At 45.2% G+C, this 25,615-nt stretch overlaps 2 protein-coding genes across 2 annotated transcripts in view; one reads left to right on the top strand and one right to left on the bottom strand.

The window, feature by feature from the left end:
- ENY2 (ENY2 transcription and export complex 2 subunit) overlaps window positions 1-12,087 on the bottom strand; it is a 29,369-nt gene extending 17,282 nt beyond the window's left edge. The window contains exons 1-2 of the mRNA XM_069731787.1: window positions 11,964-12,087; window positions 1,703-1,780 (exon numbers count right to left, since the gene is read on the bottom strand). Coding sequence (XP_069587888.1) covers window positions 1,703-1,770 — 68 coding nt within the window. The 5' untranslated portion in view covers window positions 1,771-1,780; window positions 11,964-12,087. The remainder of the gene's footprint in view (window positions 1-1,702; window positions 1,781-11,963) is intronic.
- Window positions 12,063-25,615, top strand: part of NUDCD1 (NudC domain containing 1) — a 165,933-nt gene continuing 152,380 nt past the window's right edge. The window contains exon 1 of the mRNA XM_069731786.1: window positions 12,063-12,462. Within this exon, the coding sequence (XP_069587887.1) occupies window positions 12,348-12,462 (115 nt within the window). The 5' untranslated portion in view covers window positions 12,063-12,347. The remainder of the gene's footprint in view (window positions 12,463-25,615) is intronic.

Raw genomic sequence — 25,615 nt, 5'->3', positions numbered from 1 at the left:
TGTCACTTGAAAATATGATCCAGTTTACTGGGCTCCTGTCCGGCAGCCAGATCACTGATGTGGCCCCTGGACTAGTGAAACAATTGGCAATACCTCCAATTACTACCTTTTAACGCAGTATGCTTAAAGGCGGTGTCCGGGCTTTCTGTATGATTTGTGTGTATCTAGGCTGCAGAATGCTGACAGTTTATATTATACTCCAGGTCAGCATTTTGCATGGTGTCCTAGATATCACACCTAGTCTGGTGAGCAGCTCTCTCCTGATTCTAGAGGAGCTGCTCACTCACCGACTAGTTTTCCTGGTCATAATCGCCAGTCTCTGCCAGACCCTCCCCCTCCTGTCCAGCCTCCCCATGCAGCACACAGTGGGAGGCAGCGGGTGAATGACTCTGCGGATTGGATGAACCAAGAAGAAAAAGGCTTCTACATAGGTGAGTATAATGTGCTGTCTGCATCCATCCATCCCTCATCCATACAAACACACCCACGCACCTCTATAGTCTGAGGTTCTGCAGCATCTGAAGTGTATTATGTGGTATCTACAGTTGTGCTCAAAAGTTTACATACCCCGGCAGAATTTTTGCTTTCTTGGCCCTTTTGTCAGAGAATATGAATGATAACACCAAAACTTTTTCTCCACTCATGGTTAGTGGTTGGGTGAAGCCATTTATTGTCAAACTACTGTTTTCTCTTTTTAAATCATAATGACAACTCAAAACATCCAAATGACCCTGATCAAAAGTTCACATACCCTGGTGATTTTGGCCTGATAACATGCACAGAAGTTGACACAAATGGGGTTGAATGGCTACTACATGTAACATCCTCACCTGTGACCTGTTTGCTTGTAATCAGTGTGTGTGCATAAAAGCTGAGTGAATTTCTGGGATCCAGACAGACTTTTGCATCTTTCATCCAGCCACTGACATTTCTGGATTGTGAGTCATGGGGAAAGCAAAAGAATTATCAATGGATCTACGGGAAAAGGAAATACTGGAGGCAAATTTGCCGTCATCAGCCTGGAAGCTGCGCATGGAACCTTCTTGGTCATTCCAACATGACAACGATCCAAAACACAAGGCCAAGTCGACCTGTCATTGGCTACAGCAGAACAAAGTGAAGGTTCAGGAGTGGCCATCTCAGTCTCCTGACCTCAATATCATTGAGCCACTCCGAGGAGATCTCGAGCATGCAGTTCATGCTAGACAGCACAGGAATTTACAGGAACTGGAGGCTTTTTGCCAAGAAGAGTGGGCAGCTTTACAATCTGAGAAAATAAAGAATATCATCCACAATTATCACAAAAGACTTCAAGCTGTCATTGATGATAGAGGGAGCAATACACGGTATTAAGAAATGGGGTATGTGAACTTTTGATCAGGGTCATTTGGATGCTTTGGGTTGTCATTATGATTTAAAAAGAGAAAACACAGCAGTTTGACAATAAATGGCTTCACCCAACCACTAACCATGAGTGGAGAAAAAGTTTTGGTGTTATCATTCATATACTCTGAAAATAGGCCAAAAATGCAAAAATTCTGCCGGGGTATATAAACTTTTGAGCACAACTGTATGTAGATATAGACATTACCATAGATTCTTCACGGTACTCGTATGTCAAGGGTAATGTGGGGACATGTGACGCTCTATCACCACTGTGGATGTGATATGAGGACATCACGCTTACTGACTCCGTACTTACCGCTCCCTCTCCCCTGTTTCGATGAGCTTCTGGTTGATCACCGCTCTCATCTGAGCATCTTTATTCATGGTGAAGACTCTTGGAGGGAAAAAATAATAATTTTGAAAACTTAAGAAAAATGTAATCATGACAATAATATTGCTGTGTACACTCACCCACAGGTCTCATTCATGCACACAATTCTCTCTGCGTTTCAAACAAAATCTGGGAATTTTTTTTTTTTTTCAAAACAATTGTGGATGCTACTTTAACTCTGAAAGATGGGGCTTGTAAGGACACTCAAGGAAGGGAGGGGTCTGCAGCACCAAGATAATGTGTGCTCCTGACTAGCCTAATTTTTCAGAGACAACGAACGACTCATATTATTTTATATTAAATGTGCGTATATGGCATGAAATGCAGTGATTGTAGTAATATACTCACCTATCTCCGAGATCCATCACCATTCAGCTCCTCTTCTCAGTGACATCATCGCTCTTCAGACTCTATTACAATGAGAGCCTACGCAGCCTTGTTCTGATGCCCCTTAGACTTCCATTGTAAAAGCCACCGGGGAGGGCTTCTTTACGGTCTCAGAGCTCTGCTGGACATCAGCTGATATATGTGGAAAGTAGCACAGGTTTCCAACACAGCTCTGCTATACTGTGCTCAGCTGCATTGTAGGTATATGATCAGGCGAAACGTCAAAGAGAGGAAAAGCGGCACTCTCTGTCCTATAAACACGTCTTCTATTGCAGAATCATTAAAAAATGGATGCAGGTTAAAGAGATGGCCGACAGCCGTTTCGCACACAATGGAGCTTCAAGGGGGTCCAAAAACAGCTGTGCTTGGACCCGTTGAACCTCCATTGTGTGTGAAACAGATGCAGATGTAGGCCTTTCCTCTGTTTGAAGTTTCACAAAAACCTTGCTTTTGGTGCAGCACCTGGAGTTCCCGAATAGTCGCAAGGTGTGCGCTTTCAAGTCGTGCGAGTTATGAATAGAGCTGTTTTTTTTTTACATATCATAAAGCTAAATCTATTATTACAAGACACCGCCTGACAGAGGATTATCAAAGCCTAGAAGACACCACGTCAGTGCTGGAGGCCGGGAGACGCAGGCTGCACTCCCTGAGCATGCGTGGCCAAGAGCACTGGTACCCCTGGAGGGGCTTCCTTAACATGGTGGGATCTGCAAAACATGGCCTATATAACAGTGTTAGGCTACTTTCACACATCAGACTTTTTGTTTCAGGCACAATCCGGCAATTTTTGAAAAAAAAACGGATCCATTTTTTTCACATAGATTTGTATTAGCGCCGGATTGTGCCTGATGGCCAGACGTTTCAACCGTTTTTTGCCGGATCCGTTCAAATAGTCGTTTCTGGCGGACGGAGAAAACGTACACTGCAGCGTTTTTTTGTCTGGCGGAAAAAAAAAACGCACAGTCGGAATCGGCAAAAAAAAAAAAAAGGAAATGGAGGTGTGAAATAGTAATCTGGTCTCTCTTGATTTAGCCTGAAACAAAAAGCCTGATGTGTGAAAAGCCGGATTACTCACCGGTAATACTCTTTTAGTGAGTCCACGACAGCACCCTACAGGAGAGAGGGATCCGCCCCACAGGAACAGGAAACCTACAGAAAGATAAAAGGGGGCGGTCCGCCTTTCCTCCTCAGTTTTGATTTCAGAGTACCCGGAGGACCGCCAGTATTAGGCAAATATAATTTATTTCATTTTCAAACTTATTTGCTCATGTATGATTAAAAGAATTTTACTCAATAGTAAGTACTATATTAATATAGGGAGGGATGTAACAGGGTGCTGTCGTGGACTCACTAAAAGAGTATTACCGGTGAGTAATCCGGCTTTTTACCTCGCCACGACAGCACCCTACAGGAGATCTTTCAGAGACCATCACTTAGGGGGGGACCACCGTGCTGAGGACAGTCCTGCCAAAGTCTAGGTCAGAAGTTGACGATAGGTCAAGCCTATAGTGGTTATAGAAAGTAGAAGGATCTGACCAAGTTGCCGCCTTACATATGGTTTCTATTGGGACGTCTCCTCTTTCGGCCCAGGAGGATGCCATAGCTCTGGTAGAGTGTGCCGTTATGCCTTCCGGAGGGTTTTCTTTCCTCGCGGAGTAAGCCAATGTGATAGACTCCCTGATCCACCGGGATAGGGTGCTCTTTGTGACTGCATGACCCTTCTTGTGACCCTGAAAGGATATAAACAGAGCCCTACACTGTCGCCAGCTACTGGTCCTTTCAATGTATTTTAAAACTACTCTTTTAACATCTAGAGTGTGATATTTACATTCCTCAGGAGTGGAAGGGTTACTGAAAAAGGTGGGTAGGACTATTTCTTGTGACCTATGGAATTTCTTCGCTACCTTGGGGAGATAGGAAGGGTCTAATTTAAGAATCAACTTATCCTGAAAAGTTAGCAGGAAAGGTGGATCTATAGAAAGAGCTTGGATGTCACTGATTCTCCTAGCTGAAGTCAGCGCTACCAAGAGGACAGTCTTAAGTGATAAATATTTAATGGCTACTGAATCTATTGGTTCAAATGGAGAGTCTGTTAAGGCTTGTAGAACTAAATTTAGATCCCAGGGTGGAATTCTAGGTATATTAACAGGATTTATCCTTTCAAAAGCCGTGATAAATCGGGATACCCATCTATTTCCTGCAATATTATGGCCATACAGGGCTCCCAGTGCTGATACGTGAACTTTTAACGTATTTACAGCTAAACCTAGTTCCCTCCCTTTTTGAAGGAATTCCAATTAGATTGTACTGGAATTTCTGATGTGTTGGGAGATTTATGGAACTGTAGGAATTTTTTCCAGATTTTTGTATAAATTTTTGTGGTAGAGTGCTTTCTACTTTGGAGGAGTGTGTCAATTAGTCCCTCGGAAAATCCCCTTAATTTTAGCATCTGCCTCTCAAATTCCAGGCCGTCAGATGGAGATTGTCCACCTGGGGGTGGAGAAATGGACCCTGGAAGAGAAGGTTGGGTGTCGAGGGGAGGACCCAAGGGTCCGAAACCGACATGGCTTGTAGGCATGAGAACCATGGCCTTTTGGGCCAGAATGGTGCTATTAGTACAACTCTCGCTCCATCCTCCCTGATCTTCCGAATAACCTGTGGTAACAATATTATCGGAGGAAAGGCGTACGCTAGACTGTATTGCCAAGGGGTTTGGAAAGCGTCTAGAATGTCCGGATGATCTGCTAACGATAGGGATGCAAATTTCTGGACTTGCCTGTTTTTTCTCGTGGCGAAGAGGTCTATTTGCGGACAACCCCATAGGGATACTATCCGTTGGAAGATATGATGGTTTAGGCACCACTCTCCCTGCCTTAGGGTATGTCGACTTAAGAAGTCTGCCTGCTGGTTGTTTTTCCCCCTTATGTGAACTGCAGTGAGGGATAATAGATGTTTTTCTGCCAAATCCAGAATTTTCCCAGCGGAAGACATCAGAGTCTCTGATTGAGTACCTCCTTGTCTGTTTATATAAGCCACTGTGTTGGTGTTGTCGGAAAGGATTCGAATGCCTTTTCCCCGGAGCTGTGGGAGAAAATGACATAAAGCGTATCTTACTGCATTTAGTTCTTTCAGATTAGATGAGTTGTGGCATTCTTCAGTGTCCCATAACCCTTGGCAAAAATCATTTCCCATATGAGCGCCCCATCCATGAGGACTGGCGTCAGTGGTTATAATATGAGATGGTGTTATTACCCATGGAACACCACTCATCAAATGGTTAGAATCCAGCCACCACGTTAAAGAACATAAAACTTCCTGGGACAACGTTATCTTTGCATTTAAGCTAAGTAGCCGTCTTTCCTCTTGGAGGATTTGGTGCTGCAGTGTCCGGGTATGGTATTGTGCCCATTGGACTGCAGGGATACAGGAAATAAGAGATTCCAGTAATGACATGGCTTTTCTTAGGGTCATGTGAGGATTATTTATTGCTGTTGTGACTTTATGTCTGATGAGTGAGATTTTTACCTGAGGGAGCAGACATTTTTGAGTTATGGAGTCTAGATGGAACCCCAGAAATGCTTGAAGTGACAGTGGAGTCAGTCTGGATTTGTCGATATTGATTATCCAACCTAGATCCTGTAGAGATGAAACTGCATGAGCTAAACGGTCAGCACACTGAGAAACTGAATTTCCGATGACTAAAAAGTCATCTAAGTAGGGCACAATTAATGTCTCTTTTTGGCGAAGATAAGCCATCACCTCTAGAATCACTTTGGTGAAAATCCTTGGCGCTGTAGAAAGGCCGAAGGGCATGGCTGCATACTGGAAATGACAAATCTTGCCTTTGATTGCCACCACTACCCTGAAGAACTTCTGGTATCTGTCATGAATAGGGAGATGGTAGTAAGCATCTTTTAGATCAATGCCCCCCATCATACAGTTTGGAAAGAGTAGCTTTATGGTGGATTTTATAGACTCCATTTTAAATGTATCATTTTTAATAAATGAATTAAGCTTTTTGAGGTTTAGGATTGTTCTGAATGAACCATCGGGTTTGGAAATTAAGAATAGAGGAGAATAGAATCCTCTAGTCTCCTGTCCTTCCGGAACTTGGACTAAAACCCCTTTTGAGAATAGGGTTTGGATTTCACTCTCAAGGGCCTCCTGTTGTATAGGCCAGTGGTCCCCAACTCCAGTCCTCAAGGCCCACCAACATGTCATGTTTTCAGGATTTCCTTAGTCTTGCCCAGGTAATAATTGCATCACCTGTGCAATGCAAAGGAAATCCTGAAAACATGACCTGTTGGTGGGCCTTGAGGACTGGAGTTGGGGACCCCTGGTATAGGCGAGCTGAGAGATGTTATAATGTATGATTCGTGGGGAAAGCGAGAGAATTGTAATTTTATTCCATCTCTGATTATATTTAAAATCCACGAACTAGTTGTAATATTTTCCCACTGGGGAGTGAAAAATTTTAATCTGCCCCCTACTGGAATGGTTATATCCTCAGAATTTGCTTTCTTTTGGGGGGTTGGGTCTTCTGAACATGGTACCTCTTTGTTTATCTTCCTTAGGGAACCATGTTGCCGACCTGTCCGTCTGCCTGCTCTTGCCGAATGGCCTTCTCTTAAAGGCTCTCCCTCACATGGGATTGCGCATATCTTAGATTTTGATTGTGCGTCCCCTCTCCAGCTTTTCATCCATAACGCCCGTCTTGCACTGTTTACCAAACCTGCGGATCTAGCTGCTAGGCGGAGAGAATCTGCAGACGCGTCCGCCATAAAGGCTGCTGCACCTCGTATTAAGGGAATAGCAGCTCGTAATTTTTCCCGTGACATTTTATTCTCAATGCTTTGGTCTAGCTGGTCAATCCAGATGAGCATTGACCTGGCGGTACAAGTGATCGCTATTGCTGGCTTAAATATGCCTGTAGTTGCCTCCCAGGATCTTTTAAGGGACGACTCGGCTTTGCGATCTAGAGGGTCTGAGAGTAACCCCGCGTCTTCAACAGGCAATGTGGACGGCTTAGAGGTAGAGGCAACAGCTGCGTCAACCTTAGGGATTTTGGTCCACGTAAGTAACTCATCGTCACTAAACGGGTATTTCCGTTTTGACGCCGAGGGCAAAAAACTTCTCTGATCTTGTTTCTCCCATTCTCTTTTTATTAATGCTTTCACTGCTGGAATGACTGGAAAGCATTTCCTTTTCCTCTCCGCCAAACCCGCAAACATTATATCCTGCGTGGTTTGTGCGCCCTTTGTTTCCTCACACCCCATAGTGTCTCTTATTGATTTCACTAGATTATCCACACTATCTAAGGGGAAACATGAACGTCCCTCAATTTCTGAAGATGATGATGATGATGAAGAGGCTATAGAGATATCTGAGAGTACGGCTTGCTCACTATCAGAGTCTGATAAAGGTGTTGGCTTTTTGGATTTACTTTTTTGTGGTTTATCCTGTGACATAGCCTTTAACTCCTCTCTTATAATGGCGCGTAAGTCCGTAATAGACACCGCTGCTCCTTGTGTGGTTTCGGCTATACAATTTTTGCATAGTTTTTTGGGGTATGAGTCTGGTAGGGGCTGGCTACATAAGGCGCATTCCTTATGTTTGGTTTTCTGTCGTTTTTTGGCCTGATCCAGATAAGACATAGCGAGAGGAGGAGAAAGAGAGAGAAAGGAGGGGAGACGGCGTCAGCTTAATAGGCAGAGTTATAAACTCACCCAGTGAAGCTTTTTATTACCGGATCAGACGGCCGAGATCCTTTGGATTTATCCACTGTGTCGCTCTTTCGACCGGCATCTGATGATCCTCTGCTGGAGCGGTCCTTGGAGGGAACTGAGTCTCCTGCTGCAGGATCCATGGCACCTGGAGATGACATCTTGCATCGCAGGTAACAGTGGTTAGCCAGTTTATATAGAGCGCCATTTTTTTTTTTTTTTAAGCGGTACTGCGCATGCGCGAACTTGCGCTACCCCCACCGCTGACCTCGGCCTGCTTACCCCGGAAGTTTAGCATCTACTTCCGGGGTGAACTTACTAATGGCGGTCAGCGTGCGCGGAGCGGCCTCCAGTCCTCGGACCGCCATGCAGGAAGCTCCTCTCACTCACCCCTTCTGCCGGGCGAGGAACTCCCACGCTGAAGCCGCCGCATAATGCAGATGCCGGGCGGCTTTCTCCAGACCCGGCCATCTGTATGCCTCCCAGACGAGGAGGGAGCCGTCTAGCGGAACTCCCCCGACGCTGCTTCCAGGCTGCAGCCCCTGCCGTTCCGAAGAGACTGCACAGGCGGCGTGCATGCCCAGGTACTTCTGTAGCATCTAGAGTCTTGTCGTTCCCGCAGGAACAGGAAACCTAAACTGAGGAGGAAAGGCGGACCGCCCCCTTTTATCTTTCTGTAGGTTTCCTGTTCCTGTGGGGCGGATCCCTCTCTCCTGTAGGGTGCTGTCGTGGCGAGGGGTAAAAGTAGCCTTACACCGGCACCAATAAATAACTACATATGTATGGCATCATATTGTGATTTATGGAACAACGCTTTAAAGGGAACTTGCCATTTCGCCAAACAGGAGCACCTGGCAGATATAGAGTTAATCTGCAAGTTAATAGTGTTACAATGCAGTCCGGCCGCCGCACTGAAAGAAAGAAAATCAACTTTATCCAAATTCACCGCTAAACAATTGAATAGGTATCTCCAATTAATTGACAAAATTCACTGACTAATGCAATTGGAGTAATATAAATAAAATGTAACTTTTAGCCTTAAAGTTAACACTTATCACTATCTTCATTTTATCTCCACTAAGGAATGATTGCAGTTGTGAGCGTGGCAGCAGGATTGCAGGTTGTGGATATTGACGGTATCCCAGGTGCCACACTCGCAACTGCTAGAGCTCAGGGGACGGCCATGGGCAGAGACTGTGACTATCCTGGGTGAACGCAACCTAGGGCCGGTCACCTAGAGAGCTGGGACAGGAAGACACGGGCACTTCATCATAAAGGATTCAGAGCCGTGTAACCAGAGCCCTGGAAGTAGGAAGACACAGGAGCACTTGGTTACAAACCCACTGGATTACATCACTGACGGGGGCACACAGCCGCTGGAGGAAATAAAGCTTCGGAATATTCAATACAATCCACAGGATCAAGACTGCAGTGTGTGGATATTGTCCCTGGCACCACACTCAGATCTGCAATCTTTCCTAAGTGGATTCATTTTAAAGGGGACAAAATTGTTCAGATAGTGATAAGTGTTCATTTTAAAGCTACTCATTAAAAGTTACATTTTATTTATATTACTCCAATTGGATTAGTCAATGAATTTTAAGAAAATGACTTTCATTCATAGAGGTGCAGCGGCTACAGACACCACTCAGTGACCAGAGCCTATAAACAGAGCATCTTCTCCTGTTGTCACGCCTGCCTTATTAGAAAACACCAGTGATTGTCTTACCGCTGTCTCTAACATCATGTCCTCCCTCTATCTGAAACTGAACCTGTCAAAAACTGAACTCCTCGTGTTCTCTCCCTCTACTAACCTACCTTTGCCTGACATTGCCATCTCCGTGTGCGGTTCCACCATTACTCCAAAGCAACATGCCCGCTGCCTTGGGGTCATCCTTGATTCTGACCTTTCATTCACCCCCTACATCCGATCACTGGCTCGCTCTTCTTACCTGCATCTCAAAAACATTTCTAGAATTCGCCCTTTTCTTACTTTCGACTCTGCAAAAACTCTGACTGTTTCACTTATTCATTCTCGTCTGGACTATTGTAACTCTCTACTAATCGGCCTCCCTCTTACCAAACTCTCCCCGCTCCAATCTGTCCTGAATGCTGCTGCCAGGATCATATTCCTCACCAACCGTTACACCGATGCCTCTACCCTGTGCCAGTCATTACACTGGCTACCCATCCACTCCAGAATCCAGTACAAAACTACTACCCTCATCCACAAAGCACTCCATGGCTCAGCACCACCCTACATCTCCTCTCTGGTCTCAGTCTACCACCCTACCCGTGCCCTCCGCTCCGCTAATGACCTCAGGTTAGCATCCTCAATAATCAGAACCTCCCACTCCCGTCTCCAAGACTTTACACGTGCTGCGCCGATTCTTTGGAATGCACTACCTAGGTTAATACGATTAATCCCCAATCCCCACAGTTTTAAGCGTGCCCTAAAAATTCATTTGTTCAGATTGGCCTACCGCCTCAATGCATTAACCCAACGATCCCTGTGTGGCCTATTTTAAAAAAAAAAAATGAATGTTCTCATTCACTTTATGCAGTTAATAGCCCCCTGTGTCTGTACTGCTACATACTTAGGCAGTTAACTGGTTCATGCAGCTTTACATGAACACCCGAGCCTTACACTATGGCCGGTCCGAATAACTAAAGCAATTGTTACCATCCACCTCTCGTGTCTCCCCTTTTCCCCATAGTCTGTAAGCTTGCGAGCAGGGCCCTCATTCCTCCTGGTATCTGTTTTGAACTGTGATTTCTGTTATGCTGTAATGTCTATTGTCTGTACAAGTCCCCTCTATAATTTTTAAAGCGCTGCGGAATATGTTGGCGCTATATAAATAAAAATTATTATTATTGTCTGTGTATTAAGCTGCCAGTCACAGTGCTGGGTGGGGGCTGCGTGGCCGTCAGGCACAGTGTCGGGGGGTGCAGCGCTGTGTGTGGTGCCTGTAGCCGCCAATGCTCCGCCATGACTGATAGCCGGCGGCTCCCTGGAGGAATGAAGCTCAGTGCTGGACTCTTAATGCAGCAGCCGCGAAACATCCGGACACCATTAAAGCGACTGTCACCCCCTCCAGCCGTTAGATACTAAAAGTGCCACCTTACGCAGCAGGAATGCCGCATTCTGACAAGGTGGCTCTTTTAGTTATTGGTGCAGTTAAAGCCAAAATAAAGAGTTTTATAATTTCGCCAGAATACCGTTCTTTAGTCCTGGAGTCAGGTATTAACCCCCCTGCTGCACACGCCACACTGCCGTCACTCTAATCTTCTTCGGCGCCGGGCGCCGCCCTCTCCGCGCTGTTATCCAATCAAATCCGGCGCCTGCGCTGTTTTGTTCGGCCTGGTGCAGGCGCAGTGAGCGCTGCCCGTCTGACCTCACATGCAGTCTCGCAGACTGCGCCTGTGCGGCCGCCCTGCCTATAAATCCCAGCCCCACACTGTGCATAATGCATAACACACTGGGATTGACAAGCAGGGCGGCTGCACAGGCGCAGTCAGCGAGACTGCATGTGAGGTCAGACGGGCAGCGCTCACTGCGCCTGCACCAGCCAGTACTAAACAGCGCAGGCGCCGGATTTGATTGGATAACAGCGCGGAGGGGGCGGCGCCCCATAAGATATGAGTGACGGCAGTGTGGCGTGTGCAGCAGGGGGGTTAACACCTGACTCCAGGACTAAAGAACGGTATTCTGGCGAAATTATAAAACGCTTTATTTTGGCTTTAACTGCACCAATAACTAAAAGAGCCACCTTGTCAGAATGCGGCATTACTGCTGCACAGAGTGGCTCTATTAGTATTTAACGGCTGGAGGAGGTGACAGAGGCCCTTTAACCTATAGATTAACCCTATGACTGCGGGTTCACATTTGGTGAAAAAGCAATAACAGGGAACCAGTAAGCGGATTTCTGCTGTGGAAACAACGATTCTCAGCCACAAAGCCGCCCCGTCTGTACAGCACACATGGCGGCGGTTTTCTCCGGCACTAACAGTCCCCTCATCACTGCTACATCACACGTTACCGCACACACTCCGCACCGGGCCTCACAACGACTCACCGCCGCCAAGTCCGCCAGCCGGAAGTCCCCTCCAGTTGCTTGGCAACCACTTCTAAAGCGGCGTGTTACGTCCCCGGACGTCGCTCTGGTCACGTGACTGTACTCTTCCGTTTTCCCCGCAGCAGGAACACAAAGAAGCTTCTATTGCTCCGAGTAATGGCCGGTCTATGAAATGTCTCCACCCAGAGAGTTATGGGAGCAGTTACAAAAATCAGAAAGTTTCAAAAAGCGTCTGAGCCTTAAAAAAAAACAACTACAATTCCCGTCAGGCTTAGTTCCTGTGGTCCTTCAGGGAATGAGGCGTTTCCGGTTGTAGCCGCAGTGAACGTGGTGTAAAGGTTCCGGGTTACTCAGGCTGGTGACAGAGCAGACTGGGATAATAACATGGAAGCGGCCAACTGCTCCCTGCGGGTGAACCGGCTCCTGCTGGACCCCAAGTTTGAGAGCTACAAGCTGTCACTGGAGCCGCTGCCGTGTTACGGGGTGGAGCTGGACGCTGGTGAGTGGGCTGACACGTGCGGGCCGGGGGACATCCTGCTGCCGGGGGACTTCCTGCTGCCGGCACACGGGGGTCTCTGAGCTGCACAAGGATCTCTGAGCGGCACAAGGGGGTCTCTGAGCGACAATAACTGTCCCTGATGGCCGGAGCCCACCAGTCCCAGATGGCCGGAGCCCACCAGTCCCAGATGGCCGGAGCCCACCAGTCCCAGATGGCCGGAGCCCACCAGTCCCAGATGGCCGGAGCCCACCAGTCCCAGATGGCCGGAGCCCACCAGTCCCAGATGGCCGGAGCCCACCAGTCCCAGATGGCCGGAGCCCACCCGTCCCTGATGGCCGGAGCCCACCCGTCCCTGATGGCCGGAGCCCACCCGTGCCACCCGTCCCTGATGGCCGGAGCCTACCCGTGCCACCCGTCCCTGATGGCCGGAGCCTACCCGTGCCACCCGTCCCTGATGGCCGGAGCCTACCCGTGCCACCCGTCCCTGATGGCCGGAGCCTACCCGTGCCACCCGTCCCTGATGGCCGGAGCCCACCCGTGCCACCCGTCCCTGATGGCCGGAGCCCCCCTGTGCCACCCGTCCCTGATGGCCGGAGCCCCCCTGTGCCACCCGTCCCTGATGGCCGGAGCCCCCCTGTGCCACCCGTCCCTGATGGCCGGAGCCCACCCGTGCCACCCGTCCCTGATGGCCGGAGCCCCCCTGTGCCTGATGGCTGGAGCCCACCCGTGCCTAATTGCAGAGTAGTGCTTGCACCAGTGCTGGGACTCATTCTAACAGGACTTGTGCTGATCTTTATGGGGTGTGAAGAGTCCGACTGATCTGATAATACTGGCCTATTCGAAGTATCAATAATCTACACCTCAAGGCACTGAGTCAGAAATGACTGCTGGCAGATTACTGCTATTTATTCTGTCAACTTGTGAATGCAGCTGTTGGCTATTAATAGTTGATGCTGTAACTGATGTGGACGTGCTGCGATTGGAAACAAGTAAAGTCCTACGTTTTTAGTTAGTCAGTGAAAAGAGGGAGACACAAAAGCGCAAATAGGGTCTTATCAAACGTTACACAAAGTTGCCCACCAATAGAACTACTCACCTGGTGAGATTGAAGGAAGGACATATATTAATGGCGGCTGCTGTAGATCCACAGGTCAGTGCAGGACCTGATTGAAGCACACACTTAGATAGGAGAAAAAAAGGATCATCCCCGCGCTGCCGCAAGAAGAATTTGTGGTGTGTCCTGATGAAGGGGTCACCTGAACCCTGAAACGCGTAGAATAAACCACGTTGAAAACCTCTACAATTGTTGAAATTCTTCTTGCGGCAACGCGGGGACGATCCTTTTTTCTCCTAAGTGTGTGCTACATTTTTAGTTGGCATTGCACTCTGTCTCTTTATGTGAAGACGTGTCCCTGCGACTCAGGGAGGCCTCTGAGAACCAGGCAAGAGAGACCGTGGGACTGTATATATGTGATGCGGGTGGTCAGGGCACGCTAAAGCAGACGCCTATGTGGGCCATGACTACGGCCCTGGCTGCCGCTCACAATACAACGCTTATTCATATCCGTGGATTGTCAGTTACTGCAGGTTATAACAGCCGTCCGGAGGCAAGAGCCAGACATGTTCTCTGTAACCACACTGACCACGAGGATCACGGACAAAGGACACCAATATATTCCTTAGTATTCTTCAAGATACCATATCAAAATGTTTTGTTTTGGGGTTTTTTGTGCACTTTTTCTTAGTTGGACAATCTCATAATTTAGACCACATATTCTCTCCCTTTGGCAGCACACTTGTCCCTCATCTCCCATCTCAAAATCAGTGAAATTACCCTCTAAGGCTGTGTTTCCAGGATGAGGATTTGGTGAGATTTTGATGCTGTAGATTTCCTGCAGAATTTCATTCTTCAACTTGCCAGATTAGGTTATTTGTGTTTCTTCGTTGCCTTTTGAGTGTTTTTTTACATGTTTTTATTGCATTTTTTTTCAGTTTCGCTCTTGCTTCTTTTTGAATATAATTTGTTTACTAAAATTACTTTGTTTTGTAAACTCCCTGTTTGCTGTGAGCTTTGATAATGCTTTATTGATAATGTTATGTGTGCATGTGGATTGCATCCATTTTTTGCTGCTGAAATGTAATAAAAACCCATATATATTTTTCATATGCGAATATTCAGCATCTCATTAAAGTGTATGGGGAAATCCAGCAAATAAAACACATATAATTCGCAAGATTTCAAAAATTCACCACACTTCAATTTTTGTAGTATTAAAAAAAGTAAACAAGTCATGGAACGGTAAAGGATCCTGCTTCCAGAATATAATTTTTTAATTTAATCCATTAAAAAAAGTGAAAAAACATACAAACTTTGCAAAAGGGTGAAGTGAACACTTTCTATAAGAACCAACGCGTTTCAAACTGTACAACATTCTTGGTCCTGGTTCGAAATGCGTCGGTTTTTATGTAGGGTATTCAGAAAGTGAAATCTCTGTCCCCCTGTACATTACACTTTCCCCTGCTCCAGGGCTGAATCTCTGGTGCCACCCATGGTATCTGTTATTGTCTGCAGCGTTGACTTCACATCGACAGCGCTGCAGACAATTAGTGAGCTCAGCAGCTTATGATGTCAACTCAGAGTCACTGAGCTAAGTTACTGACTGCAGCGCTGTCATCGATGTAATGATAAAGTCAGTAAGGATTTACAGCACTTTTACATGGCGATTTTTTTTTTTTTTTTTTTTTTTTTTTTTTGCATTAGTATTTGTTAACAGACTCCAGGAGTGGATCGAAAACATAGAAGAGGTGAAAGTCATTCAGTTATTATTTTTCTCAGTGTTTGCTCCTGTTTTTTTAGCTGACAAATAGTGATGTAAAATACTGGCCAAAATACTCAGTGTGTGAATGAGGCGAGGAAGCTGCTTGTAATCCTGCTGTAATATAAGTCCTTACTCCAATGATGAGTGCACACTTGCTTGTCTTCTCTGCTCCATAATATTCAGCAGAGCAGGAGCAAAACCTGGTGCAAAACTGTGGCCGGCAGATGTCCGGCCCTATGACACAGTGACATGTGATGGACTTCGACTCCCAAACAAAATGAATCACACAGACACAAAATAAATACACAAAGCATTGTAATTAGGTGTCAAACGTTCTCAATTTTATTTACATTCACAGGACACCAAAAATGGCACAACCCCGACTCACGAAGAGTCACCCTCCAGCACTCAGGAGAGGAAAAAACCCCTGTGGTGGAAACCTCTAGGAAACCATGGCTGGAGGATCGCCCTTCCCTTGGGCTTAGAGAGTTAGTGCCGATATATAACAGATGTACAAGTTTTAACATTTGTACATTTTACCAGATTTACAGAGAACGACATAACAAATATAGACTATAAATGTTATAAAACGGATGTGGGAGAGATCTGGCTGCGATATCGGTCACCACATTGGTTGTTAGACCCAATTTGGTTGATCTGATTGCCCAGATGGATGAACCATTTCTTCCTTACAGATCCAGGTCCACCTCTCATAAACTTAGACTTTAGGTTACAGGGATTGTTCATAATGGTTAATCCCTAATAGGAGAAATACCCCCTCCCCCCCCTTCTTCCATCCCAATTTATCACCCATTAAATTAATAGGTGCTTCCATGAACTCCCAAAGGAGAGCAGGTCTTTATAGAGGGTAACAGAAGGGGATCCTCTGCTGGGCACCCCCCCGGTTACCTCGGTTACCTTCCCATGCCCTGGGGGTGTCTAAAGCAGACAACCCCATTTCCCTGCTAGAACCTCCAAATTTCACCAAGGTCGGCACATTACGTGGGGTGGTCAAGCTCAACGTCCTCAGGCGCATCACTAATGGCGCTGATCGTGGCAGTGCGGCCTTCTATTATGGAATCTTCTTTATCACACTTGTTTATGACCTCATATCAGTTGTCATGGTTACTGCAGGGGCTATTACTGATGCAGGACCCAAGTATTAACCCTTTCATCATTGGTAATTCACTTCGTTATAGAGGCAAATAACTGCACTTGTCACCAAGCAGGCGCCTATCATTACGGCTTCCCTTAGGCACCAGAAGAAATACAGATTAAACGTGCAAGTGTTTCAGGAGGGTTTTGCACTTTTTAAATCCAGAGATTGGATTTATAGCTAGCACTTTACACAGAAAAAAATAAGGGGAAATTACTTGTAAAATAATATTATGGGGAATTACATTTCTAGCGTTTACCTAATGTACAGTTCACATAATTACATAGGATGAACTTGATGGTCCTAGGTCTTTTTTCAACCTATCTTCAAAGTTATATATTTTATATTGCTAGATTATTTATAACTCACAATGTCATGTTTTGATAAAAAAGCATTCAGATCTTTTTTTAAATGTTATAGTAACTGCCATTACTAGCTCTTGTGGTCGGCATTCCAGTCTGATTGCTCTTACTGTAAAGAACCCTTTCCTATTTATCTGCCATAATTGTCTTTCCTCCACGTGTAACAAACAGGCTCGGACTGGTCCACAGGGTAACAAGGGAATCCCCGGTGGGCCCCTGTGTAGATCTGGGCCCCCAACCCCACTGTATGGGCAGTACTTGGCATAATTCACTCTGTACTGGAAAAAGCAGCATCTCATCATTCATTAACCCCTTTACCCCCAAGGGTGGTTTGCACGTCAATGACCAGGCCAATTTTTACAATTCTGACCACTGTCCTTTTATAAGGTTATAACTCTGGAACGCTTCAACGGATCCCGGTGATTCTGACATTGTTTTCTCGTGACATATTGTACTTCATGATAGCGGTAAAATTTCTTTGATATTACCTGCGTTTATTTGTGAAAAAATCAGAAATTTGGCAAAATTTTGAAAATTTCGCAATTTTCCAACTTTGAATTTTTATGCAATTAAATCACAGATATGTCACACAAAATACTTAATAAGTAACATTTCCCACATGTCTACATCAGCACAAACTTGGAACCAAATTTTTTTTTTTAGGGAGTTATAAGGGTTAAAAGTTGACCAGCAAGTTCTCATTTTTACAACACCATTTTTTTTAGGGACCACATCCCATTTGAAGTCATTTTGAGGGGTCTATATGATAGAAAATACCCAAGTGTGACACCATTCTAAAAACTGCACTTCTCAAGGTGCTCAAAACCACATTTAAGAAGTTTATTAACCCTTCAGGTGTTTCACAGGAAGGTTTAGAATATTTAAATAAAAATGAACATTAACTTTTTTTCACAAAAATTTTAGTTTAGCTCCAATGTGTTTTATTTTACCAAGGGTAACAGGAGAAAATGGACCCCAAAAGTTGTTGTACAATTTGTCCTGAGTACGCCGATACCCCATATGTGGGGGTAAACCACTGTTTGGGCGCATGGCAGAGCTCGGAAGCGAAGGAGCGCCATTTGACTTTTCAATGCAAAATTGACTGGAATTGAGATGGGACGCCATGTTGCGTTTGGAGAGCCCCTGGTGTGCCTAAACATTGAAACCCCCCACAAGTGACACCATTTTGGAAAGTAGACCCCCTAAGGATGTTATCTAGATGTGTTGTGAGAGCTTTGAACCCCCAAGTGTTTCACTACAGTTTATAACGCAGAGCCGTGAAAATAAAAATTCTTTTTTTCTCACAAAAAATATTTTTTAGCCCCCAGTTTTGTATTTTCCCAAGGGTAACAGGAGAAATTGGACCCAAAAGTTGTTGTCCAATTTGTCCTGAGTATGCCGATACCCCATATGTGGGGGGGGGGGGGAACCACCGTTTGGGCGCATGGGAGAGCTCGGAAGGGAAGGAGCGCCATTTGGAATGCAGACTTAGATGGAATTGTCTGCCGGCGTCACATTAAACAGTAGAAACCCCCCATAAGTGACCCCATATTGAAAACTAGACCCCCCCCCCAAGGAACCTATCTAGATGTGTTGTGAGAACTTTGAACCCCCAAGTGTTTCACTACAGTTTATAATGCAGAGCCGTGAAAATATAAAATCTTTTTTTTCCCGCAAAAAGTTGTTGTCCAATGTGTCCTGAATACGCTGATACCCCATATGTTGGGGTAAACCCCTGTTTCGGCGCACGGGAGAGCTTGGCTGGAATTGAGATCGGACGCCATGTCGCGTTTGGAGAGCCCCTGATGTGCCTAAACAGTGGAAACCCCCCAATTATAACTGAAACCCTAATCCAAACACATCCCTAACCCTAATCCCAACAGTAACCCTAACCACACCTCTAATCCTGACACACCCCTAACCCTAATCCCAACCCTATTCTCAACCGTAAATGTAATCCTAACCCTAATGGGAAAATGGAAATAAATACATTTTTTTTAATTTTTCCCTAACTAAAGGGGTGATGAAGGGAGGTTTGATTTACTTTTATAGTGGGTTTTTTAGCGGATTTTTATGATTGGCAGCCATCACACACTGAAAGACGCTTTTTATTGCAAGAAATATTTTTTGCGTTACCACATTTTGAGAGCTATAATTTTTCCATATTTGTGTCCACAGAGTCATGTGAGGTCTTGTTTTTTGCGGGACGAGTTGACGTTTTTATTGGTAACATTTTTGGGCACGTGACATTTTTTGATCACTTTTTATTGCGATTTTTGTGAGGCAGAATGACCAGAAACCAGCTTTTCATGAATTTCTTTTGGGGGGGGGGGAGGGGGCGTTTATACCGTTCCGCGTTTGGTAAAATGGATAAAGCAGTTTTATTCTTCGGGTCAGTACGATTACAGCGATACCTCATTTATATAATTTTTTTATGTTTTGGCGCTTTTATACGATAAAAACAATTTTATAAAAAAAATAATTATTTTTGCATCGCTTTATTCTGAGGACTGTAACTTTTTTATTTTTTCGCTGATGATGCTATATGGCGGCTCGTTTCTCGCGTCTTTTTGATCGCGTGTTATTCTACTTTTTGTTCGGCGGTATTATAATAAAGCGTTTTTTGCCTCGTTTTTTTTTTACTGCGTTCACTGAAGGGGTTAACTAGCGGGATAGTTTTATAGGTCGGGACGTTACGGACGCGGCGATACTAAATATGTGTACTTTTATTGTTTTTATTTTATTTAGATAAAGAAATGTATTTATGGGAACAATATTTTTTTTTTCTTTATTTAGGATTATTTTTTTTTTTTTTTTTTTTACACATGTGAAGGGGGGCGGGGCATCATGTTATATGACACTTTGCAGAAAACTGTGTCAGATCAGCGATCTGACATGCAGGGCTGCAGGTTTACCAGTGCTTGCTCTGAGCAGGTAAGCCACCTCCCTGCAGGACCCGGATGCAACCCCGCGGTCATTTTGGATCTGGGGCCTGCAGGGAGGAGACGCTCGGTACAAGGTGAGCACATCGCCTTGTACCGAGGGTCTCAGGGAAGCCTGCAGGGAGCCCCCTCCCTGCGAGATGCTTCCCTGTACCGCCGGAGCGCTGTGATCATGTTTGATCGCAGTGTTCCAGGGGTTAATGTGCCAGGGGCGGTCCGTGATCGCTCCTGGCACATAGTGCCGGATGTTAGCTGTGATAGCTGACACCCGGCCGCCATCTCCCGCGCTCCCCCCGTGAGCGTGGCTGATGGCATATGACGTACTATCCCGTTGGTGGTCATACGGACCCACCCCACCTCGACGGGATAGTACGTCATATGAGATTAAGGAATTAAAGGGAATCTGTCACCCCCAAATTCGCCTATAAGCTAAGGCCACCGTCATAAGGGGGTTATCTACACCATTCTGTAATGCTGATAAGCCCCCAATGTGACCTGAAAGATAAGAAAAACGAGTTAGATTATGCTCACCCAGGGGCGGTCCCGATGCGGTCCGGGTCCAATCGGTGTTCAGGTCCGGACCGCCCCTGGGTGAGTATAATATAACGTCTTTTTCTTATCTTTCAGGTCACATTGGGGGCTTATCAGCATTACAGAATGGTGTAGATAACCCCCTTATGACGGTGGCCTTAGCTTATAGGCGAATTTTGAGGTGAGAGATTCCCTTTAATTATCCTGCACGGAGCATTATGTGGGGCCATTATACTGTGTGGGGATCACAGCTGGGGCATCATACTTTGTGGGGGTCCAGTAGGGTCATCGTACCGTGTGTGTGGAGGATACTGTGGCGTATCATAAAGTGTTTGGAGGGCACTTTTGTTGCCACCTTAGTTTATCCGTTTTATTTATTAAAGTTTTTTTTTAATGCTTTATTACATATTTAAATTAGGCCATTGGGCTGTATGCTTTTTTTACTTCTCTTACGTAACTTATTTCACTATGCCCCATTTGTGATTGTGTTTTTTTTTTAATATCAAAATGTGCTTTGTTCGTAGGACAACCCCTTTTAAGTTTATTTCCGTGTGAAAACGTTCGTCGTTATATTTGATGATAAAGAAAAACTTCGATTGTAGACTTGTTTTAATAAATATCGAGGTCGACCTGCTACTTATTCCAAGTGTTTACTTTTTGTATTTGCATCTGATATCCGTGATCTAAATACAGGTGCTTGTCACAAAATTAGAATTTCATGAAAAAGTTAATATATTTCAGTTCTTCAATACAAAAAGTGAAACTCCTATATGATATAGTCATTACACACAGAGTGATCTATTTCAAGTGTTTTTCTGTTAATGTTGATGATTATGGTTTACGGCCAATGAAAACCCAAAAGTCATTATCTCAGTAAATTAGAATACTGTATAACACCAGCTTGAAAAAATTATTTTACCATCTGAAATGTATGTTCAGTAAATGCACTCAATACTTGGTCGGGGCTCCTTTTCCAGCAATTACTGCATCAATGCGGCGTGGCATGGAGGCGATCAGCCTGTGTTGCTGCTGAGGTGTTATGGAAGCCCAGGTTGCTTTGATAGCAGACTTCAGCTCGTCTGCATTGTTGGGTCTGGTGTCTCATTTTCCTCTTGACAATACCCCATAGATTCTCTATGATGAGGTTAAGGTCAGGCGAGTTTGCTGCCAATCAAGCACAGTGATACTGTGGTTTGTAAACCAGGTATTGGTACTTTTAGCAGTGTGGACAGGTGCCAAGTCCTACTGGAGAATGAAATTTCCATCTCCAAAAAGCTTGTCAGCAAAGGGAAGCATGAAGTGCTCTACAATGTCCTGGTAGACGGCTGCGCTGACTTTGGTCTTGATAAAACACAGTGGACCTACCCCAGCAGATGACATGGCTCCCCAAACCATCACTGATTGTGGACACTTCACATTAGACCTCCAGCAGCTTGGATTGTGGCCTCTCCACTCTTCCTCCAAACTCTGGGACCTTGATTTCCAAATGAAATGCAAAATTTACTGCTACATATGAAAACAACATCTTGGACCACTGAGCAACAGTCCAGTTCTTTTTCTCCTTGGCCCAGGTAAGACGCTCCTGGCGTTGTCTATTGGTCATAAGAGGCTTCACACAAGGAATGTGACACTTGTAGCCCATGTCCTGGATACTTGTGTGTGTGTGTGATGGCTCTTGAAGCAATGACTCCAGCAGCAGTCCACTCCTTGTGAATCTCCCCCAAATTTTTGAATGGGCTTTTCTTAACAATCCTATCATGGCTGTGGTTATCCCGGTTGCTTGTGCACCTTTTTCTACCACACTTTTTTCCTTCCACTCAACCTTCCATTAATATGCTTGGATACAGCACTCTGAACAGCCAGCTTCTTTAATAATGACCTTTTCTGGCTTACCCTCCTTGTGGAGTGTGTCAGTGACTGCCTTCTGGACATCTGTGAAGTCAGCAGTCTTCCCCATGATTGTGGAGCTACTGAAACAGGCTATGTGTCCACGTTCAGAATTGCATCAGGATTTGGTCAGGATTTTTCATCAGTATTTTTAAGCCAAAACCAGGAGTGGAGCAATTAGAGGAAAAGTATAATAGAAACATATGCACCACTTCTGCATTTATCACCCACTCCTGGTTTTGGCTACAAATCCTGATGCAATCCTGAACGTGGACACATACCCTAAGTGACCTTTCTAAATGCTTAGGAAGCCTTTGCAGGTGTTTTTTTGTTAGTTATTCTACTTTACTGAGATATTGACTTTAGGGTTTTCATTGGCTGTAAGCCATAAGCATTAACAGAAATAAACAAGTAATAGATCACTCTGTTTGTAATGACTCTATATAATGAGTTTCACTTTTTGTATTGAAGAACTGAAATAAATTCACTTTTTGATGATATTCTAATTTAGTGAGAAGCACTTGAATATTTCTTCAGCATCCACAGGTTTTACTCCTCCTTTTGCCGTAGCCATGAGGCCTTGTTTTTCTATGTTCTTGTTTTCTTTTTTCTTTTATTTCTCAATAACCGAATTAGAGGATATGGGGTATGTAGTTGATGGAAAGCCTGGGCTTGCTGAGCAGCGCACTGTTCGAGGGGGTAACTAAGCGATTGGCAAGGGGTCTCGGGACCCGGATCCCCACCGATCTTCTTTCTCTGAGCCATCTTTTTTTTTTTTTTCTTTTTTCTCTTTTTGCTGAGGTCTTGATTTTTATGTAGGTTTTTATTTTTGTTAGCTCCATTTAGGGAACAATATATATCTACAGCTTTACTTTCCTGCTCATTCCTAAGGCTGCTTCCACACGGCGTTCAGGCATCCTTTCAATGGCTCTGTGGGGGGCTCACGTCTGAACCCCCTCAAAATAGGATTCGGATGTATGTGCCGACGGGGCCACAGACTATAATGGTGCCGGTAGAGCGAGCGAACGTGTGCTCTGTCATCCATTTTTTTTAGTCATGTACACCTACTGGAGACGGACATTCAGACGCAGCAGACTGTACCTGGATGTCCCTCTCCAGTAGGCGGCTACGCCTGAAAATGATAGACGACAGGGCGCACTGTCACTCTGCCGGCACAATTACTGTCTATGGCCCTATCGGGACCCACAAACTGTGTCAGAGAACAGTTTCTCCATGCAGAGCCGGGTGTGTGACCCTTTGGGGTCTGTGCTGTGTCCCCTATAAAGGTAAAGGGCTTCTCTGCTGTTTGTTCAGCTGAACACGGAGAAACCTAATGAAGCTTAACAAAGCTGTGCTATCATTTTCCATGTCTAGATGAAGAATGTAATATTTTGTTTCTTTTTTACTATTGCTCTTCTTCAGTGAGTTTTCTTTCGCTGACTTGTGCTCTTGTAATGTCATTTTTCTAGGAGCGGATTTATTTTTAGGAGGCAGCGGCAGTGCTCATTTTTCTCCACCAGGTGGCAGTAAAGGACCAATAACTCTTTTGTATAACTCGGGCCTTGGTCGAATTTATCCAAAGTTCTGCAAGTGAGTTCTCAGGGAAGGAAGGTAACCACACACATGCAGTAAGGGCGGTGGCTATCCCACAGCTCAATGTGTGACGCTTTAACCCCTTCATTATTAATTTTTGCACTTAAATTTTTTTTCCTTCCCTTCTTCCAAGAGCCAAAACATTATTTATTTTTTTAATTTTTCTAAGCATGAAGTTATTTGGGAGCTTATTTTATTATTTTTTTTTAAATTTTTATGGCATACTTTGTGCATTAAAATAACCTGTCAACATAATTCTGCAGGTCAGTACGATAACAGTGATGTCAAGCTTGCAAATATTTTATTGTTAATTCAGAACATTGAAAGAAAAAACAAACAAACATGTGACTCAAAACAAAACATTTTCTGGGATCCTTAACTTTGGATTCTCGTTTCCCCGCGGTATTTTCCTCAGCATGTGCACTGCAGATTTGGTTTTCCATAGGTTTACTTGGTAACCCTGATGGAAAACTGCTGCGAATCCTCGGCGGCCAATCTGCAACGTGTGCACATAGCCTGATAGATCTTGTAAGCGCTGATTTAAAGCCATCCTAGTAAGCTTTGTGCCACTTCGCTTCCCCTGCCTGCAGAATTGGAGAGCACACAGCTCTGGCCAGCAGCGCAGCAATGCCGCTAGCCCAAACTAGCGCACCTCCCCACCCCCTGGCAATCAGGAGGCAAGGTGGCACACTTAAAGGAATCATGAGACGGACCCTTTAATAGAAAGGTGGAGTGTGTCCATTCTGCTGATAGAGAGGGGGTCCTGAACAAACTGACCCCATTTTTTTTTTTTTCCAAAATAGTTTTCCCCTTCGAGACTGACTCTGACTGTTACCGGACCCGTTTACCTAATTGGTGGGAATATCTGCGTTTCCCCTTCTGCATGATCTCCCGTGACCCAGGGCTGGTTGGAAGTGTTAGATGCAGACATCGGCGACTCTTTTCTTTTCCCGGACGAATCATTATCTTGACGAGTTTCCATGGTAACTGACTGCCATCCGCAGCTGATAATGTGTAATTCTGGTTACTAATGTTTAATAAAGTTCTCAGGAAATTGGGCCTAAATCCATCCCAGACACGAGGCCGTGACTATAGGGGGTGCGGATTCTCCCGGACACCACAGTATGGATGGGTCATAGGCACAGTATGAGGAGTCCATTACCAGAAATCACCTGACGGTTACACATGTATCACCATTGTGGCTGCAAGTTAGGCTTTTGGCCGGACATTTTTTCGGGAATCCAGAAGCCATTTTTGGTAGGTAGGCACCATTGGTTTATAGTAATTTGTGAAAGTTCAGGAGAAGGGGTCTCCAGTGAAACAAAAAGGGCTACAGCCGGGGCCCCAGCGCTCAGACACCCCCTCCAACGTCATCAGGTAGTGATGATATATACTTCAGATGGTAGAAAACCTTATATTGTTTATCCTCGGGATAGGTGATAACTTGATGGTCGGTGGGTGTTCGACCGCTGGGATCCAGAACAGATCAGCGGGACGGTGCGCTGTGACACCTGTGAGCGTGGAGCTGCTGTGTCCACGCCTGACCGCCCGCTCCAGTACCTCCCTATAGGGCTGCTGAGCGCTGTGCTCGCCTTTCTCCAGCCTCCCCTTAGAGACGGAATATTGGTCAGTCCCAGCGGTCGGACCCCCACCGATCGCCGAGTTATCACCTATCCAGGAGAGAGGTGATTTTTTTTTTCCCCTCAACTCGCCCTTTATAGGTCAATTTTTTTTTTTAATTACTAGAAATGTGCCCCACAAATTTGAGTCGCTTAAGGGTTTGTGCAAACGACGTCTTTTAGCCACCGGCTTATATACCATAGTGATGGCTTCCGCCTGAAGAATGGTCGGGTGGCTTCTCTT

The sequence above is a fragment of the Ranitomeya imitator genome, chromosome 6, assembly GCF_032444005.1.
Source record: "Ranitomeya imitator isolate aRanImi1 chromosome 6, aRanImi1.pri, whole genome shotgun sequence".
In the NCBI taxonomy this organism is placed as follows: domain Eukaryota; kingdom Metazoa; phylum Chordata; class Amphibia; order Anura; family Dendrobatidae; genus Ranitomeya; species Ranitomeya imitator.
The sequence above is the reverse complement of the archived record's forward strand: the minus strand, read 5'-3'. Positions and strand labels throughout refer to the sequence as shown.